General features: G+C 48.4%; 1 protein-coding gene across 10 annotated transcripts in view; it reads left to right on the forward strand.

Moving 5' to 3' along the window:
• The window catches only part of NF2 (NF2, moesin-ezrin-radixin like (MERLIN) tumor suppressor), a 96,041-nt gene that overhangs the window by 44,657 nt on the left and 32,067 nt on the right, over positions 1–19,317 (forward strand). For all 10 annotated transcript variants that reach the window (XM_088660132.1, XM_088660133.1, XM_088660130.1 and 7 more), the window contains 5 exons: positions 1,318–1,392; positions 3,507–3,620; positions 6,719–6,841; positions 9,410–9,627; positions 12,425–12,530. In XM_088660132.1, coding sequence (XP_088516258.1) covers positions 1,318–1,392; positions 3,507–3,620; positions 6,719–6,841; positions 9,410–9,627; positions 12,425–12,530 — 636 coding nt within the window. The remainder of the gene's footprint in view (positions 1–1,317; positions 1,393–3,506; positions 3,621–6,718; positions 6,842–9,409; positions 9,628–12,424; positions 12,531–19,317) is intronic.

Here is a 19,317-nt window from a genome sequence, read left to right on the forward strand (position 1 = left end):
TAGTGGCTCAGGACAGCTGTACCGAAACATCAGAGGTGTTTAATCTAGTGTGTCTATTATCAAGTGCACGCCTGGGACTGCAGTGGTCCTCGTGGCTGGCAGCAAATCCTTGGGGATTTTTTTTCCCCTGCCAGAGTTGAGATCTGAGGCTCCGTGCTGCTGTTTTGTCCTATTATTTGTTTTGTTTATTGATTGTGTTTAATTCCCACCTTCCCCCGTCCCCAAGGAGCTCAAGGTGGTGTATCTGGTTCACCCCTGTCCCCCATTTAATCCCCACTACAACCCTGCGAGGTAGGCTAGGCTCAGAAGCAGCCACTGGCCCAAGGTCACACAGTGACCTTTACGGCTGAGTCGGGATTTGAACCCTGGTCTCCCAGGTTCTAGTCCAACACTCTAACCACTACACAGCATGGCAGATCTGCTTCCCATTCTAGGCAGGCTGACGACTCACCTGGTGAAACAACCCAACACGCTCCTTTGCTAAGAAAAGAGACAGGGTGGCGCTCTTTCTCCCTCTCTCCATGCACTTGAGAAATAAAACTTTTTATTCAGTGCAGCCTGTGAGCAAAGAATGCTTTGATTTCCACTTTATCTGGGTATTCCGGGAGAAGGGAGGATGAAGGAACAGATCCCCCAAATTGGCCACCACAAATTTTGGTGCAGTGGCTACCAGCTGGATTCCAGGCATTTGTTCAATTTGTCCTCCCTCGCTCTTCTCCTTTGCTTACTGTGGGATCTTGCTTGCTGCGGGATCTAAGTTTGTGGGGTGTGAAAACGGCTGGAGAACACTGAACTTCCCCAAACCGATGGAGTGATTGTCCTTTGACTGATTCTGTGTTGGCAGCCAGCTGGAAAATAAAACTTCAAGGTGTGTTCACCTTTAAAAGGAAAGGCTGCAGCTCAGAGGGTGGAGGGTCTCCTTTTCACACAGAAGGTCCCAGCTATCTCTTCCAAGGGATGGGAATGTCCCCTGCCAGTCAGAGTAAACAATATTGAGCCAAATGGATCCAAGGCTCTGACTCAGTATGGACCGGGGTTCTGACCCATAGCTTGGTGCCTAGAGCATGTGCTTTACATACAAAGGGTTCTTCCCCAGGTAGGTTTGGGGAAAAGGCTCCCTGCTTGAAACTCAGGAGAGCTGCTGCTAGTCAGTGTTGGCAGTACTGGGCTGGATGGACCACTGCTCTGACTTGGTATAAGAGAGATTCTGGTGCTCCTTTCCGATGTGCATAAGACTGGGCTCAGCTATCAGGGTGCACCCCTCTTCCTTTATTTCATTTTCACTGCACTCTTTGACAACTCCTTCCTCCCTCGCAGTTTACGATAAAGCCTCTGGACAAAAAGATCGACGTCTTCAAATTCAACTCTTCAAAGCTGCGTGTGAATAAGCTGGTGAGTCTGAAGGAGGATGCAAGAGTTGCATTGTGTGGCAGCCTCTCTGCTGAGCAGCCAGGCATCCTTCCAAGGCAAGGGGCCCCGAAACAGATGGTGGCTCTGGGGAGCTGGAAAAGTTGCACTGCAGACCTAGAGAGCCGGTGCCAGCCCATCTGCATGAGCCTTATGCCCTCCAGATGTTATGGGATGCAACTCCCACCAGCCTCAGCCCAGCCGTATGATGCTGGGGCTGATGGGAGCACAGCCTTATTGGCTGCTTGGCATGCTGAAGGTCCCTGGTTTAGTCCCCAAAGGCATCTCTAGGTAAGGGCTGGGAGAGATGCCCTGCCTGAAACCCTGGAGAGCTGCTGCCAGTCAGTGTAGACAGTGTATACCAGGCACCCCCAAACTTCGGCCCTCCAGATGTTTTGGACTACAATTCCCATCTTCCCCGACCACTGGTCCTGTTAGCTAGGGATCATGGGAGTTGTAGGCCAAAACATCTGGAGGGCCGCAGTTTGGGGGTGCCTGGTGTAGACAGTACTTAGCTATATGGCCCTATTTAGAGAGAGAGAGAGAGAGAGAGAGAGAGAGAGAGAGAGAGAGAGAGAGAAAGCATGAGACTCGTAATCTCAGGGTGGGTGGGTGTGGAGAGAGAGAGAGAGAGAAAGTGGATGGTTTTGTGAGAGACTCTTTCTACTGCATGAAAGGCCGGGGAACAAGCCCGCCATTGTTGTTGCAACAGCAGAGGCCTGGCTTTGTCTGAATAGCTGGCAGATTCTGCTTGGAAAATTGGTCTCTTGGAGCGCTGGGGAAACGGCAAGCTCTGTGGTCAAACACTTTGCTCAGGGCGTCCATTGTTTTTCCTCCTTTTGAACTCCCAACTCCTCCTTCTGATCCCCATTCAAGAGCTGCATATAAAGGGGGCTCTTCCCCTTTTCCCCTTTTCACCCAGAGTTTTTTCTGAGCTAATCCTTCAAGTAAGGGATCAGTCTGCCTTATAGAGACAGCTAATTTCCAATCCACTCATGTGTTTATTATTTATTGGAGAACTGCTGCCAGTCCCTCTGCATCAACCTGATGCCCTACAGATGTTCTGGACCACAAATCTCTTCTACCCCAGCCAGCACAGCCATGCGATGTTGGGGCCAATGGAAGTTGGCTGAAGATGAGTGATGGCACATCCATTGCACTAAATAGTCATATTGTTTTTAATTGCATTTTTATATTTAAACCCCCATCTTCCCTCCAAGAAGCTCAAGACAGCATGCATGGTTCTCTTCCTTCCCATCTTATCCTCACAGCAACCCTGCGAGGTAGGTTAGGCTGAAAGGGACTGGCCCAAGTTCACCTAATGGGGTTTATGGCTGAGCAGGGATTTGAACCCTGGTCTCCCAGGTCCTAGTGCAGCACTCTAACCACTAAACCACCACTGACTCTCTTTCTCATTTTGCATTTTATTGTATTGCAATTTGAATTGGAATAAAATGCCAAGGATAAGTAACAAAGGAAGCAATAAAACACGGAGCTAAATGCACCAGCAGTCTAATGGCAGAAGGCAGGTTACTAGATTCCTTGATACCATTTATTTAGAATCATGAGGACTAGAATCTCCATTTTATTTTTATTTGGAAGAGTTATATCTCACTGGCAGAGTCTCAGGTTCGATCCTGAGCATCTCTAGGTAGGGTCAGGAAAGACAGTCAGCCAGCGTAGACTATGGATGGGGGAAGCTGCGGCCTTTCAGGTATTATTGGACTGTGGGCTCCCATTAGCCTCAGCCAACATAGGCAATAGTCAGGAATGACCGGAGTTGTGGTCCAACAACATCTATAGGACCACAGCATCACCACTCCTGATGCAAACAAAGCTGTGCTAGATGTCCCAATGGTCCGATTTGGTATAAGGCAGCTTCCTACAATGGTCACGTGAGAGACAGTACAGTTGCTACACGGAAGCCACCAGAAACAGTTCTCCCTTGGCATTATTGACGGCTGTGGCATGTCTCAACATGGTGGGGTTGGCACGCAGTTCTGTGTAACAAGGTGGGGTGGAGGACAAAAGTGTTCTGTTTTCAAATGCTTGGTGGCGTGAACACAAATTTGCCATCCTCTTCTCCTCTCCTGGACCAGATCTTGCAGCTGTGCATTGGAAACCATGACCTGTTCATGAGGAGGAGGAAAGCAGACTCCCTGGAAGTCCAGCAGATGAAAGCCCAAGCCCGGGAGGAGAAGGCCAGGAAACAGGTCAGAGAAAAGGAGGGTCCTGTTCCTTTCTTAACAACTATTTCTATTGCTCACTCGGGATCTCTCCGGAGGAAACTGCTGCAACATTGGCATTGCTGCAAACTTTCGGCACCTGTGGGTGAGAGCTGACAATCCCAGGCAAATTTTGCAGATTTCTGGAAACTCGGGGCTGCGTCCGACATTCACTGTCTGCTAGTGCAGTTTTAAGGTTGCACAACAGTGGGATCCAGTGCTACAGCTGTGCCGGTGGAAGCCCGTTGTGCAACAGATTGGGCAGCCTCTGGGGCATAGAGATACCAGCAACTTGCTTATGCATTCTCTCAAAGAGTACAGCGAAAGTGCCTGCATGATGTCAATAGGCAGGGAGTTCTAAAGTGTAAATGCCGTCGCACTAAAAAAGATTGTGTTATTACAAATGCGGAACGGGCATTATGTGGAACCTGTAATGCTGCCAGTTCCACAGATCAGTGTGTTTGGGTTGGCATATATGGGGTAAGGCAATGGTTCCCCAACATTTTGGGGTCACCGCCCTTTTGGTACCATAAAGTCACCCCATTGCCCTCTACCCTACCTTATAAAATGCATTATTCAGAATAGCAGTTTTCACAACACAATAAAATTCCATAGAATCATAGCATTGTAGAGATGGAAGGGTGATCTAGTTCAACCCCCTGCAACACAGGAGTTAACTGCAAATAATAAGAATAAGAATAAGAACAATAATTTATATATACCCTGCCCATCTGGCTGGCTTTCCCCAGCCACTCTGAGCGGCTCCCAACAGAATATTAAAAACACGATAAAACATCAAACATTTAAAAATTCCCTAAACAGGGCTGCCTTCAGATGTCTTCTAAAAGTCAGATAGTTGTTTATTTCCTTGACATCTGATGGGAGGGTGTTTCACAGGGTGGGCGCCACTACCGAGAAGGCCCTCTGTCTGGTTCCCTGTAACCTCACTTCTCGCAGTGAGGGAACTTCCAGAAGGCCCTCGGAGCTGGACCTCAGTGTCCTGGCTGAACGACAGGGGTGGAGATGCTCCTTCAGATATACTGGGCCTGATATTCCAAATGCAAATGGTTAGTTGCACATTTATTCAAAACTCAACTCAAACTAATTAGCTAAATTCAACAATATTGATGAGCTTGATCCAATGTTGCCAGCTTTTCAAAGGCTGATAGTCAGTTACACCTCCAGCAAGCCCCCTTGCCCACCCTCTTGCATCTCAGAGCGCCTCCAGCTAGTCCTGCCCACTCTGGGATCCCACTGGGGCAAGGCAATCCCAGGAGTAAACTGGTTCCAAGCCTTCAAGGACTTTATATACCAACGGCAACACCTTGAACTTGGCACTGTAAGAAATGGGCAACCTGTGCAGATCTCTGAGCAGAGGTGTTCTGTGCTGACATGGTCTCCCTCCCGCCAGTAACCATGCTGCAGCATCTTGCGCTGACTGCAGTTTCCGGGTCAATCGCCGGGGAAGCCCCGCGTAGAGTGCATTGCAGCAGCCCAGCCTTGCAGCTGCCAGTGCCCGAACTACCAGGCCAGAAAAACGGTGTCCACTCTGCGGGCATACAATCTTTAAATGTTGTCCATCTTCTCCCCTGCCGCTCTGTAAACCTATTTCTCGGTCGTGGCGCTCGTATGTTTGCTGTGTCTTGGGGAGGTTGGCTGCGGTTGTGGGAGGGAGGGGGAGCCGTGTCCTAATTAGATGGTGATGGAATGCGAGCTGCTCTTCCGCCGCATGCTGCCTGCATGCTAATTCCGATCCTGGCCTCCTTTTATCCGCTGCGGGTCAGCCCAGCCAGCAGACGCGCCGCATCTCAGGCCGCAGCATGGAGCCAATGAGCACATATCAGCAAATTGGATTGTATGAATCATGGTTTTCTGCTTGTAGACCTTTTCTACTTGCTGAAACCCACACAGCTAATCTGCGCGGTGCTGCTCGGAATATAGATTGCCACTTCTGGGGAAGCGGTTAGGCAGCCGCGGCTGCGGCCAAGTGCCTCTGTGTGCCAGGGGACGCTCAGTTTACGGGAAGGTTAGGTTAAAAGTACTTGTCTTGGATTTGCCTGTGTCGGTGATGTTACGGCTCTTGGCTTAGTTCCATGGGCAGTGATAATAGTCTCTCTGGGTTGGCTGCCTTGCACCCAGGTCAACTTGAGCTTTAAAAAACCGAATGGGTCCAAAGGAAAATGGGGGATGCATCCTGAGTTCTGGGAAGAGGGGAACGTGTTTTGTCTCGGGGAGTGTCACCCAGTGCATAAAGGCTTTAAATCCCCCCCCTCGGTGCTCCCCTTGGGACTGGTTTGGACGCTCTATTTGGTGCAGAATGCTGCAGCTGGACTGTTGGTGAGGTCAGACTAACTCCAGCACAGAGCACCAGTGTTTTAAAGGTCGCACGGTCTACCCATATACTACCGGTTTAGATTCCAGGGTCTTGTATGCATTTGTAAGGCCCTTAGCAACTTGGCCAAGGATAACTTGAGAACTGCCTGGCTCCTTACATCACACTGTGTGATCACTGAGGTCATTGTTTCTTGGATGCATGACTCAAATCCACTAGAGCATCGTGGGCTCAGTTATGTTGCATCCCCTCACGCAGGCCCAATCACCGTTGAATTTCCAGCACCTAGTGCATAACTTTTTAAATTTCTGCAGGCATCTCCAGCCATTTTTTTTTACTTCCACGGCTAGTTTTTAACTGATTTTGTCTCTCTTAACCTTCCTGCACACTGCACAGAGACCAAGATATGGCCAACAGAGGTTAAATGTGTTGCTTATGGAGGGCTCCTAAATTGGAAGGTGCTGAGAGCACGGAGTCCACCGAGAACCTCCACGCCGGCCTCTTCCAAAGGGTCTACTAGCAGCCTGGCAGCAAACCCTGCTCTTTAACAAAGCATCTAAATTGCTTTGTAAACCTGGATTGCGGAAGTGGAATTGATTGTGGCGAGCAGATGTCTGAATTCTGTCGCACGGCCCTGATAAATTGGATTTCTGTTCGGTGCAGAATGCCTACGATCTGCATGCCTCGGTTGGCTATGTACTATTTTCTGCCATCCTCACTTCCCCTCCCCCTTACTCTCCCCCCCACCCCCAAGATGGAACGCCAGCGTTTAGCTCGAGAAAAGCAGATGCGGGAAGAGGCAGAGCGGACGAGGGACGAGTTGGAGAGGAGGCTGCTGCAATTGAAAGATGAGGCGACGATGGCTAACGAAGCCTTGGTAAGTCTCTCTTCAGGAGGTGGCGAGCCGCCCACTGCAATGGCATGGTCCCGTTAACATGACATGCATGGTAGAAGCAAGACCCCTCTCCTCAGAAAGACTTGTCCTTACCAGTCAGAGTAGATGCTCCATTCACCTGTATTCAGACTCTGCAACATCAAGCTTACTCGTTTGGGGAAGGGTGGTGGCTCAGTGATCAAACACCTGTTTTGCATGCAGGAAGTTGCAGGTTCAATACCTGTCTCCTATAAGTGAAAGCCTGGAGAGCCGCTGCCAATCAGTGTAGATGGTAGTCTGGTTCAGTATAAGACAACTTCCTGTTTAATTCAGCTCTTCTTCTTTTTTTAAGAAGCATAAGGACTAGAAACTTGGTTTATTTTTAGGGGAGGGGTAGTAGCTCAGGTGGGACCCAGGTGACGCTGTGGGTTAAACCACTGAGCCTAGGGCTTGCTGATCAGAAGGTCGGCGGTTCGAATCCCTGCGTTGGGGTGAGCTTCCATTGCTCGGTCCCAGCTCCTGCCCACCTAGCAGTTCGAAAGCACATCAAAGTGAAGTAGATAAATAGGGACCGCTCCGGCGGGAAGGTAAACGGCATTTCCGTGTGCTGCTCTGGTTCGCCAGAAGCAGCTTTGTCATGCTGGCCACATGACCCGGAAGCTGTCTGTGGACAAATGTCGGCTCCCTCGGCCAGTAAAGCGAAATGAACACCGCAACCCCAGAGTTGTCTACGACTGGACCTAATGGTCAGGGGCCCCTTTACCTTTACCTAGTAGCTCAGGGGTAGAGCATCTGCTCTGCATGCAGAAGGTCCCACATCATCCTGGTTTCAGATGCAAAGGACGGGCGTCTGGTCACCACAGTGTTGGGGAAATGGACTCTGATAGTGCAGTAGGGAGCCTTAACCACTCTTGTTGGACTACAACTCCCATCAGCCCCATGTGGAGGGCACTAAGCGGGCAAAGGCAATTGTGCCACCCGCAGCAGGATAAGTTAAAATTGCTCCTGTGGTCACCAGCCCATTTGAGCTGGTCTTCCTTCTTTTCTTTTCTTTGAAAAAATAATTATTAGTCAATAAAAATTCCATTCAACATCCTGCTAAGAGGAAGGTAGACTGATCCTGCCGGAATGGCTCGCAATAGATGGAAAATGAAAAGCAAGGAAGAGGAAAATAAAAGACTTTCTGCATTCTGGTGCAGTTGTTTTACAAGTGGAAAAGACCACTGGCTGTGTGTCTTTTGCATGGAGAGTGTTTCAGGGAGGCCGAGGGGTTGTTCCTTTCCAGCTTCTTTCTGACTGCTGCTGGGTGGGAATGTCACTGACAGAGGTTTCCTTCTCATGAAGGTGGGCAACCTTTATCTGTACTGGAACTCTTCAGACTCCAGATGGTGGTTTGACAGACAGACAGACAGACAGACAGACAGACAGACAGACAGACAGACAAACTGCATATAAAAGGTTAGCATCTCAAGGAGAAATGTCATAGCCAGATTTCTTCTTGAGTTGCTAGTTTTCTGTGTGCCTGGATTTCCTTTATTTTCTTCATCGAGTGACATTCAGTCCTGGGAGTCCCAATGCGAAGTGGTATGGACCCCAGTTTAGCAACTCAAAGGAAGTCCAGAGTCTGTTGCGGGAAGATTTTTTAAAACAACAACAACAACCAAATAACAGAAAATAAAGAAATAAACTTTGTCAGCTGACATTTCCCTTTGATCCTGACTTAAAACTTTACAAATTAATATAGGCAGTCCATAAATCCAAACAGGGGAAAAGAAAGATTTTTTTCACCCCTAGCTAAACTGTGGAACTCTCTCCCTTATGAGCAGTGAAGGCCAGCAACCTAGATGGCTTTAAAAGAGGACTGGACAAATGGATGGAGGAGAAAGCTATTGCTGTCTACTAGCCAGGATGGCTATGTTCCCCATTTACTGTTGGGAGCAGTAATGCTTCTGAATATCAGTTTCTGGAAACAGCAGGAGGGGAGTGTGATAAGATCCTGCTTGCGGGCTTCTCATAGGCTTCTCATAGGTTTGCCACTGATAACAGGATGCTGGACTAGATGGGCCGTTGGCCTGATCCAGCCGGCTCTCCTTGTGTTCTTAGGTATCCAAATGAGATTTACGGTGATAAGCTCCAGCTCCAATTGCAGAAAGGGCAGTGAGATCTTCAGCCCCCCGAGTAGTACAAAGTGGGCATTTATCCTTCCAATATGAGCCTCTTTGCAACCGTGAGGGGTGGCATGGGTCATGTTCATTGCCCATCTGTTAGGAAGACTTTTGACCACAGACCATAAGAACATCAGATGAGGCTGTTGGATCAAGTCAGTGACCTTAGTCCAGTATCCTGTTCTCACAGTGGCCAGCCAGATGCCCCAGTGAGAAACATGCTAGCAGGATTTGGAGGTCAAGAGCCTTCTCACCCCCCTGCGGTTTCCAGCAACTGGTCTTCAGAAACATGGCTGCCTCCAGCTGTGGAGGCAGAGCATAGCCGTCATGGCTTCTAGCCTAACCAGTGGCACATCGCCGCTACGTCAGAGCCCCTTGTGTGTCATTCTCCACCCTTCTTGCCCAGATGAGATCCGAAGAAACGGCCGACTTACTGGCCGAGAAAGCTCAGATCACGGAAGAGGAAGCGAAGCTCCTGGCTCAGAAAGCCGCCGAGGCGGAGCAGGAGATGCAGCGGATCAAAGCCACGGCCATCCGGACCGAGGAGGAGAAACGGCTGATGGAGCAGAAGGTGCTGGAGGCAGAGATGCTGGCGCTGAAGATGGCGGAAGAGTCGGAGCGAAGGTCAGGCGCGGAGGAAAGCGCACCCACTGGCTTGGGGGCTTTGCAGCATTTCATTCCTTGTTTTTGTTGGTATTGTGTTGTGTCCAGTGTAGCACAAAGTTAAAGTCTACTAGTACTACTACAACGCGGGTGGCGCTGTGGGTTAAACCACAGAGCCTAGAGCTTGCCGATCAGAAGGTCGGCAGTTTGAATCCCCGCAACGGGGTGAGCTCCCATTGCTCAGTCCCAGCTCCTGCTAACCTAGCAGTTCGAAAGCACGTCAAAGTGCCAGTAGATAAATAGGTGCCGCTCTGGCGGGAAGGTAAACGCCGTTTCCGTGCGCTGTTCTGGTTCGCCAGAAGCAGCTTAGTCATGCTGGCCACATGACCTGGAAGCTGTACACCGGCTCCCTTGGCCAATAAAGCAAGATGAGCGCCGCAACCCTAGAGGTTGTCCGCGACTGGACCTAATAGTCAGGGGTCCCTTTACCTTTACTATCTTCTAAAAGCCAGATACAGTGCCTCGCTTAACGAATGCCCTGCTTAATGAAATTTCCGCTTAACAAAAGGTTTTTTCTAGCGGAGATTGCCTCGTTAGACGAATTCGTTTTATGAAAAATTCATCTAGCGAATCGCGGTTTCCCATAGGAATGCATTGAAATTCAATTCATGCGTTCCTATGGGCAAAAAAATAATAATCAAAAAAATTAAATGCATTCCTATGGGATTCACTAGACGAATTTTTTGTTATAAGAAAAGACCCGTGGAACGAATTAAATTCGTCTAGCGAGGCACCACTGTAGTTGTTTATTTCCTTGACATCTGATGGGAGGGTGTTCCACAGGAAGGGAGCCACTACTGAGAAGGCCCTCTGTCTGGTTCCCTGTAACCTCACTTCTCGCAGTGAGGGAACCGCCAGAAGGTCTTCGGATTTGGATCTCAGTGTCAGGGCTGAATGATGGGGTGGAGACACTCCTTCAGGTATACAGGGCCATTTAGGGCTTTACAGGTCAGCACCATGAAACATACTCGGAGCCAATGTAGGACCTTCCCAGCGGTCGCCAGTCTAGCTACCGTGTTCTGGATTAGTTGTAGTTTCTGGGTCACCTTCAAAAGTAGCCCCATGTAGAGCGCGTTGCAGTAATCCACGTGGGAGATAACCAGAGTATGCACCACCCTGGCAGGACAATGGGCAGGCAGATAACGTCTCAGCCGGCATACCAGATGGAGCAGCCACTCTGGAATTAACCTGCACCTCCATGGACAGCTGTGAGTCCAAAGTGACTCCCAGGCTATGCACTTGGTCCTTCAGGTGTGGGCATGGCCAATGAGCATTGAATGATCTGAAGCACTAGAGAAAGTTCAATGAGATGCCTCTTATAAACCAGTTCAGTACAGGTGAACTCCTTGATTTCCTTGGAATGGCGTGTTGTGACCCCATCCTTTTCACATACACTCTGGCCCCGCTGCAATCCCTTGCTTTCCCCCTCGCCACGCACACACTTCGGCTGAGCACCCTGGCGCCGAGATGCACCATCCTGCCAAGCCCTTGGGCCTGGGCCCTGACTGGGTTTTCAGCTGCTCAAGATCCTCCACGCTGCCGTCTCCAAAGCATTCAGATGCCATTAATTAAGTTTTTCGCCTCTAGATATTAAAACACCAAATTCATTACTCTCCCCCTCCCTTGTCCCAGTATCTCACTCCAGATCTCCCCCTCCTCTCCCGGCCAATCACGAGGCTCCCACTGCATGCCAGGCCTCCGTCTCCGTGGTCCTCTGGGCATACAAGGGCCGCTGCCAAGGGCTTTTGTCATAAATTACATTCATTAGTGGGTGAATTAACAATAGCCTTAATTTTGTTTTGAACTGCTACTTTCCCCCGCTCCTGTGTCTGGGCTTCTGTCTTTGCCCGCTTGGTAACTTTTTCCTCCTTCCTTTATACCTCCACCCTGCTTGTGAAGAACATCAACGCCGGATATTGTACTTATTTTCTCTCTCCTCTTCCCCCCACCCCCACCCCACCCCCTCAACCGCTTCAGAGGAACCTGTCGAGGATGAGGGGTAGGCAATGGTTCTTGAAACCTCCAATGCCGTAATTCAGTGGTGCTTGTCTTTTCTTAGATGGGTGATCCAAACCACCCTTAGTGGCATGAGATTAGTGTGTAGAACAAGGCTGAGGGAAACCTCTGGCCCTCTGGATGCTGTTGGACTCCATTTCCCATCAGCCTCAGCCACCATGGCCAGTGGTTAGAACTGGTGGGAATTGTTGTCCAGCAACATCCAGAGGGAAAAAGTTCTGCAGCCTACATTTTAGAAGATAGAAGCTTCTGCTGGTGGGTGGGGTGGGTGGGTGGGAAGCAGAACTTGTCCTGGACAAGCCAAAAACCAGTTTTTCTCTCCTTACCCCCTCGCCCCCTCATTTCATTTCATTTCTCCTTCCCTGGACAACAGTCAAGGTGGATGAAGCGCTGCCGTTTCCTGCCATTTGGGGAAGGAGAGATGCAAAAGTGGCATTGTTGGTAGAGGAAGCCTTTGCCATCCGGGTGCCATCCAGATGATTTGGACTGCAACTCCCATCATCCCCAGGCAGCACAGCCATTTTGGACTTCAGCTCCCAGCATGGTGGCTGGGGGCTGATGGGAGTTGCAGTCCAAAATGGCTGCGCTGCTTGGGGCTGATGGGAATTGGAGTCCAGATCACCTGGAGAGAACTGTAAAAACATTGCCAGGGTGGCAAAGGCTAGGGTAGAGTGTTGGATTTGGCCCACCACTGCCTAGTTAAGGCCCTTGACCTCCTCTTTCGTATTTTGCTTGTGTGCAGGGCGAAGGAGGCCGATCAGCTCAAGCAGGACCTCCAGGAAGCTCGAGACTCTGAGCGAAGAGCCAAGCAGAAGCTATTGGAAATAACCAGCAAGTCGTCTTACACAGTAAGAAAACGTTTTATACATAGGGGCACCATTTTGCCCCTGGTGACTCTGTGCTGCTTGCCCCTGGGCATCCTCTGAGATCTGCAACCCGAAGCCCAGCATTGCAATTATGCAAACTGAGCAGAGCTGTTCCTTTCCTTACTTTATATACAATTTCCTGCTTTTCTGCAGTGGCTCCCCTTTTGTGGGATGTTCCTCCCAGGAAGGTTTGCTTGGCACCCTTCATTACAAATTTTTAGGCGCCAGGCGAAAACTATCCTCTTCTCCCAGGCCTTTGGCTATTTAAACAATCTATGACCTTTTAAAGTCTGTGTGTGTAGCAGGAGGGGTTATTGTTTTTGTTTGTTACCATGTTACGCATTTTTGTTTCTTTATATTGCAAACCACCCTGTGATCCTGGGATGGAGTGCAGTATAGACATCATCATCCTCATCACCACCACACCTGGTGTTGCTTTTAGCAGAAACTGCTCAAAGCTTGTCGCTCCAGTTTTCTATGAGGTCTAGAAATTTTATTCATTTTAAAAATGAAAGCCGTGGTGATCAGGGGTTCTGCTTCAGTGTCTGCATTTCCATGTTACAAATCAAAAGCTATAAAATTCTTCCTTTAAAAAAAAAGAAAAGTTGGCAGGGGGCGCTTTGGGGATTCTTCCTTATTGTCAGGGCTCCTACAAGACGACCTGCTGTGTGTTTGGTGATCATAATCAGCCAGTTTTCAACTCAGAGTAATTTGGGCATCTGTTCCCGGAGTTTTCAGCACATGGCCGGCTCCTTTAATCCCTTTGTCATCATCACCCTTGGCAGAAAAATAACAAGACCGCCAATTAAACCGGAAGGCCACAGACTTTTTTACGAGGCGCGAAACACTGGGCTTTTGTTAAACGCCCACATTTGTTATCCGACAGAACTTGCCGTTACGGAGCGGCGCTGAGCTTCCATGTTCTGCAGTTCTGCAGTTCTGGTGTCCCATTTATTCCGCTTTGTTCGTAGCAAGCACTGTGCCGGGGCTTGGATTCGATAGAGCAAAGAGCAGTGCAATGCAACAGAGAACACCCCAGTCCCAGAGGCTCTTAAGTTGGAGAGAGGGACACGGGCAACTTTAAGAATAAGATAAAAGTTAAAGGACTGCGCCCAAAGTAGCGCTGAGTAACGCATCCGCCCAGTGCAAGGGTTTCTGATTATCTGATATGGGTTCCCCAAACCTCCAGAGCAGATTTGGGGCACGCAGGGGGTGGGACGTCCCATTGTGGAAGTGACCACGCTACACCTGGATCCGTAGAAAAGCCATGCGGAACTGTTACAAACCCAGGAAGCTGCAGTCAGACCATTGGTCCATCTAGCTCAGTATTGTCAACACTGACTGGCAGCAGATTGCCAGGATTTATGATGTAGCACAGGGGTCCCCAAACTAAGGCCCGGGGACTGGATGCGGCCCAGTCACCTTCTAAATCCGGCCCACGGACGGTCCGGAAATAAGCATGTTTTTACATGAGTAGAATGTGTCCTTTTATTTAAAATGCATCTCTGGGTTATTTGTGGGGCCTGCCTGGTGTTTTTACATGAGTAGAATGTGCCCTTTTATTTAAAAATTCATCTCTGGGTTATTTGTGGGGCATAGGAATTCGTTCATATTTTTTTTAAAAAAATATATAGTCCGCCCCCCCCCCACAAGGTCTGAGGGACAGTGGACTGGCCCCCTGCTGAAAAAGTTTGCTGACCCCTGATGTAGCACATCCCCACCTATTCCTGCATCCGTTGGGGATTGAACCCGGGGCTTTCTGCATGCAAAGCAGATGCTCTTCCCTCCTGAGCTATGGCCTTCACCACAGCACCCCCACCCCAGTAATCAGCATGTCTTGCACCCCCCCCCCTCACTAGGATGGCCAAGTCTAGGGTGCGGGCGGATTCCTTACCTGGGAAGACTCCTGCTAGCAACCTGCTAATAGCAACACAGAAGGCAAATACATATTTATAATGCCATAGCAGAAGCGTGTGAAGCACTGCTTGATAGTGTCCATCACAATTGAGGGGATTCAAATGATGCATTCTCTCACATACACGCACAACCAGCATTTAATTTAGAGCTCTGGGAAGCTTCCAGCGCCCCCAGCGCTGAATGGTTCGCTCCTATTACACAGAGAAGGGTGTTCAAGTTGTGTTTTGCGCTGTCACAAATAAACCCCATAAACAGGTTTCTTTTCCAGCAGTTTTACCCAGGCTCTCTCGACATCCCAATTTGTCTTCGATACCGCATCACCCTGAGTGAGTGTTTAAACAAGCAGAACAAAGGTGGCTTGGGTTTAATGCCCCCCCAGGCTGTCTGCTAACGTTCAGAACCTTTTAAGAGCACTGGCTGCAGTGCCGAAATGAGCCTGCCATTTCTAGCCAGAGGCCCCTTGAGTTGAAACACCAGTTGCTCGGGTGTTCTGTCAGAGACAATCTTCGGAACAAACACTCTCAGCCTGTCTGGCTTTCCCCTACAAGAGCCCCTGACTTTAAATGGGTCTGGTGCCAGCGATTGCGCTTGTGGCGATTGCAATTCAGGACAGACTAAGCACTTCTTCACTTCTTGAGTGCCCACTCAAGATACGGAAAGAAATATGAAAGGAGAGTGGCCTACGTACCAATTAATTTTAGGAGCAGATAGGGACAAACCAACTCTGAAAACAATATGATGAAATTAAAAGCCACCTAACAGACTGGTTACAATACTTCCAGTTAAATCAAAGATTGGCCATAGATACAAAAGAAGGAATTGCAAAAGAAACACCCAAATTCGAAAGAGAATTAATCTTTAATAAAGGAAAATATAGTTCACAAATTTATGACTACCTTCTAGAGTGGGAAGTAAAAGAAGAACAAGTTAAAGCAGTTATGGTAAGATGGGCGCTGGATTTTGGATACAAGAAACTATTTAAACTTACCTTTTAAAAAAAACCCAGAGATCTTCTTTCTAGGTATACTTCCATCAGAATTTTTTTAAAAAAAAAACTAAGATCAATGTTCATGTATGCAATTACAGCAGCAAGAATTCTTGTGGCGATAAATTGGAAAAGTGAAATATTACTAAAGATAACGGATTGGCAGACACTTATGATAGAATATCTACGGTACAACTAGAAAATTGATGGGAAGAGTTAGAGGAGTCTCAAATCAGAAAATATGTGGAGAATGGAGACTATTTAAGAATTATTTAAGATTATATTGTACTAAGTCTACCATATTAGCAGAATTTGAATGATACCTGTAAGTGATAAAAGGTAGCAAATACTTCTTTTTTGACTAGATGGAAATGATACAAAGAATATAAAACTGTGCGGGGAAAAATAACGACAGTACATACAGTATAATGAGAAAGATTGGGAGTTTTATATCCAGAACTTTTATTTAAGTGTTCCTTAAGAAGATATTGTTGTTGTCTCCCCGCTCCCCCCATTTCTGCTTTTGTACATAATTTCTTCTCTTTTTCTTTTCTTTCCATTTTTTTTCCTTTTCTTCTTCTTCAGTTTTCTCTTACTTTACCTTTTTCTCTTTTTTTCTCATTATTGCTGAAATGATTTTTTATACGTTTTCACATGTATGTATTTTAAACCAATAAAGATTTTTAAAAAAAAAAAATACGGAAAGATACATCCCAGAAGATGTAGCAATGGCCAGCAACTTAGATGCCTTTAAAATAGCATTAGACAAATTCGTGGAGGATAGGGCTATTGATGGCTACAAGCATCACTTGTGTTGCTTCTGAATAGCAGTTGCTGGAAACCACGGGAGGAAGGGCACCCTCTTGTGCCTGGGTCCAGATTGTGGGCTCCCCCTAAGCAACCTGGTTGCCCACTGTGGGAACCGAACACTGGACTAGATAGGCCACTGGCCTGATCCAGTCTGGCATGGGGAACGTAGGAAGCTGTCTTTAGACCAAGTCAGACTTAATCGCTCCATCTAGCTTAGTAGATGGCATCAGCTCTTCAGAGTTCCAGCAGCTAACATTCCCGTACCTACCTGGAGATGCTGGGGATTGAATTTGGGATCTTCTGCATGCAGAGCAGATGCTGTACCACTGAGCTATGGCCCAATCCCCCCCAAAGGCGGAAGGGGCTGAATGAGGAGGATGAACCAGGAAGATGGATGGAGATGCAAGGATTGCAATAAGTTCGAAGCAGGACCGATCTCTGAAAGACTGGCTTATGATGACAGAAGCAACAGCATTTTTCACAATCACCTGACCCCTCTTAAAGATTCATTGTTTCTCTCCGTAATCTTCACAACAACCCTGTGGTGCAGACTTCGCCAACCTGGTGCCCTCCAGATGTTTTGGGCTACCGGTGCTGGCTGGGGCTGATGGGAATTGTCATTCAAAACACCTGTAGGGAAGGATGCTGCAGAGTGTGGCTGGGAAACCTTTCACCCTCCTAATGTTGCTGGACTCCAACTCCCATCAGTCCCAGCGAGCGTGGGCAATGGTGAGGGAAGATGGGAGTTGTAGTGCAACAACATCAGGAGGGCCACTCCTGGTATAGAACTTCCATGCGCTCTCTCTCTCTCTCTCTCTCCTTCCTAAGAATTCACTGTTCTTTTAAGCCAGTGGGGCTGGCAGGAGTTGTAGACCAAAATATTTGGAGGGCACCAGGTTGGGAAAGACTGACCTGATCTCCTCTAACCATCACCTTGGCTGGTACATTTCTGGATAGGCCTGTCTAATCAAAAAACAATGTTTTGAGAAGGCACTGAAAAGATTACAGTGAGGGTACCTGCTTGATGTCAATAGGCAGGGAGTTCCAAAGTGTTGGTGGGACCACACTAAAACGTTGGTTTCTTTCCAGTGCTGTCACATATGTAGTAAGGTTTGCAGTGCACTCTGAACCTTTGAAATGCTGTATGCAGTTGCTAAGCCTTATGTTATTTTGAATTGGGAGCGTGTGTTGAGTGAGAGAGGGAGAAGGACTATTCTACCTGGGGTCGTCAGGCCCTAAAGTTCATTCATTGCGAAGGTGAGATGCAAAACATTCTGGTGTTCAAAGCATCCTGGTTTGGGAGGACTGTCAGTCGCACGATGAGCATCAGGCCAGTGTGTCCTTGACTAAACTCTGCAAAACAAAACAAGGCTTCCTTATCATGCATGCACCCCAGGTTTTCATTGGGAGCTAATCAGCAGGCATTGCGAGTATATTTTTGCCCCGGGAACCGAAGTATAATTAAGAGGAAGATTGTAAGACAGCGGCAGTTTGAGCTCCACCCCTCCAGCTGCATCAATCCCAGAAATGTTTCATAAGAGAAGCGCTTCTCCTTTTTGAAAAATACAGCCCACTGCTATCTCTCCCGAGCATCTCTTAAAGGGGCCTGACACAGTCCTCTTTCTCTCGTGGCCTGTGGGGATGCTTAGAATGCCAACTTATTTGCTCTGAAAGGCAATGATTCTCACAGGCGGTGAACAAGAATATTTCAGAATCATTGCAGTTCGGGTGCTGTTCCTCTCATTGTCCCTTGCTCTCCCCAGGGTTGTCTTGTTGTGCATTTGCAGTAGAGAGGCATGCAAAAACTAGCAGGAGAGCAATGAGCAGGCAAGATGCTTACTGAGGGGTAGCTGTGTTGGTTCAAGCTAGCATACCTACCATGGAGTAAAGTTACTTATTACAGGGTGAGACTGCCTGCTGCTTGAAACTGGAGCATTGGAAGACATATCAGTGGGTAAATCCCTAACACTTTAGTTCAAGAGGGAGACACAAAGAAGAGCATGTTGCAGTAATCCAGGCATCCCCAAACTTTGGCCCTCCAGATGTTTTGGACTACAATTCCCATCTTCCCCGACCACTGGTCCTGCTAGCCAGGAATCATGGGAGTTGTAGGCCAAAACATCTGGAGGGCCGCAGTTTGGGGATGCTTGCAGTAATCTAACCTAGAGGTTACCAGAGCAAAGATGCCAGAAGTTTTTATTTTAGATGTGCGAGAAGTCACCCAGAGTGGCTGGGGAAACCCAGCCAGATGGACGGGGTATAAATAACAAAGTTATTATTATTATTATGTTAGGTTATCCCTGTCCAGATAGGGGTGCAGCTGGGCCACGAGCCAAAGCTGATGGAAGGCTCTCCATGTCGCCGAGACCACGGGAGTCTCAAGCAACAGCAGTGGATCCACAAGTACCCCCAAGCTACATACCTACTCCTTCAGAGATGGTATGACTCCATCAAGAGAGGGGCACCTGCCATCCATCTGGTCTAGGGAACCATCTGTACCTCAGATGCAGAGTCCCTGGTTTAATCTCCAGGAATATCCCCTGTCTGAATCCTGGATTGAGCTTCAACTTCTTGGCTCTCATCCAGTCCATTACTGAGGCAAGACATCGGTCCAGCACATCTTCTGCTACACCTGCGGATGTAAAGGAATAGCAAAGCTATGTGCCATCAGCATATTGCTGACCCCCACCCCCCCTCAGTGGTTTCATGTAGATGTTAAGCAGCATAGCGGGTAAAATTGAACCCTGAGCAACCCCACGTTGAAGGCTCCATGGGGACGGACAACACTCTCCAGGCATCACCCTCTGGAAACGAGACCTGCAGCCACCGCAAAGCAGGTGTTTCCCACAGGCATCTGGTTGGCCACTGTGGGAACATGATGTGGGACTAGATGGGTGATTTGACTACTCCAACAGGCTCTTTTTATGTTCTTAGGTTCTGCCAATCTTACCGACTTAGAGGATCTGTAGGGAAGTAGGTGGCCTTTTAGATATTTGGTGCCTCCGTCATTAGGACACAGTAGCACACAGACTCACACCCGGGAAAAGCAAGGGAAGG

The sequence above is a fragment of the Zootoca vivipara genome, chromosome 16, assembly GCF_965207765.1.
Source record: "Zootoca vivipara chromosome 16, rZooViv2.hap1.1, whole genome shotgun sequence".
NCBI classification, from domain to species: Eukaryota; Metazoa; Chordata; class Lepidosauria; order Squamata; family Lacertidae; genus Zootoca; species Zootoca vivipara.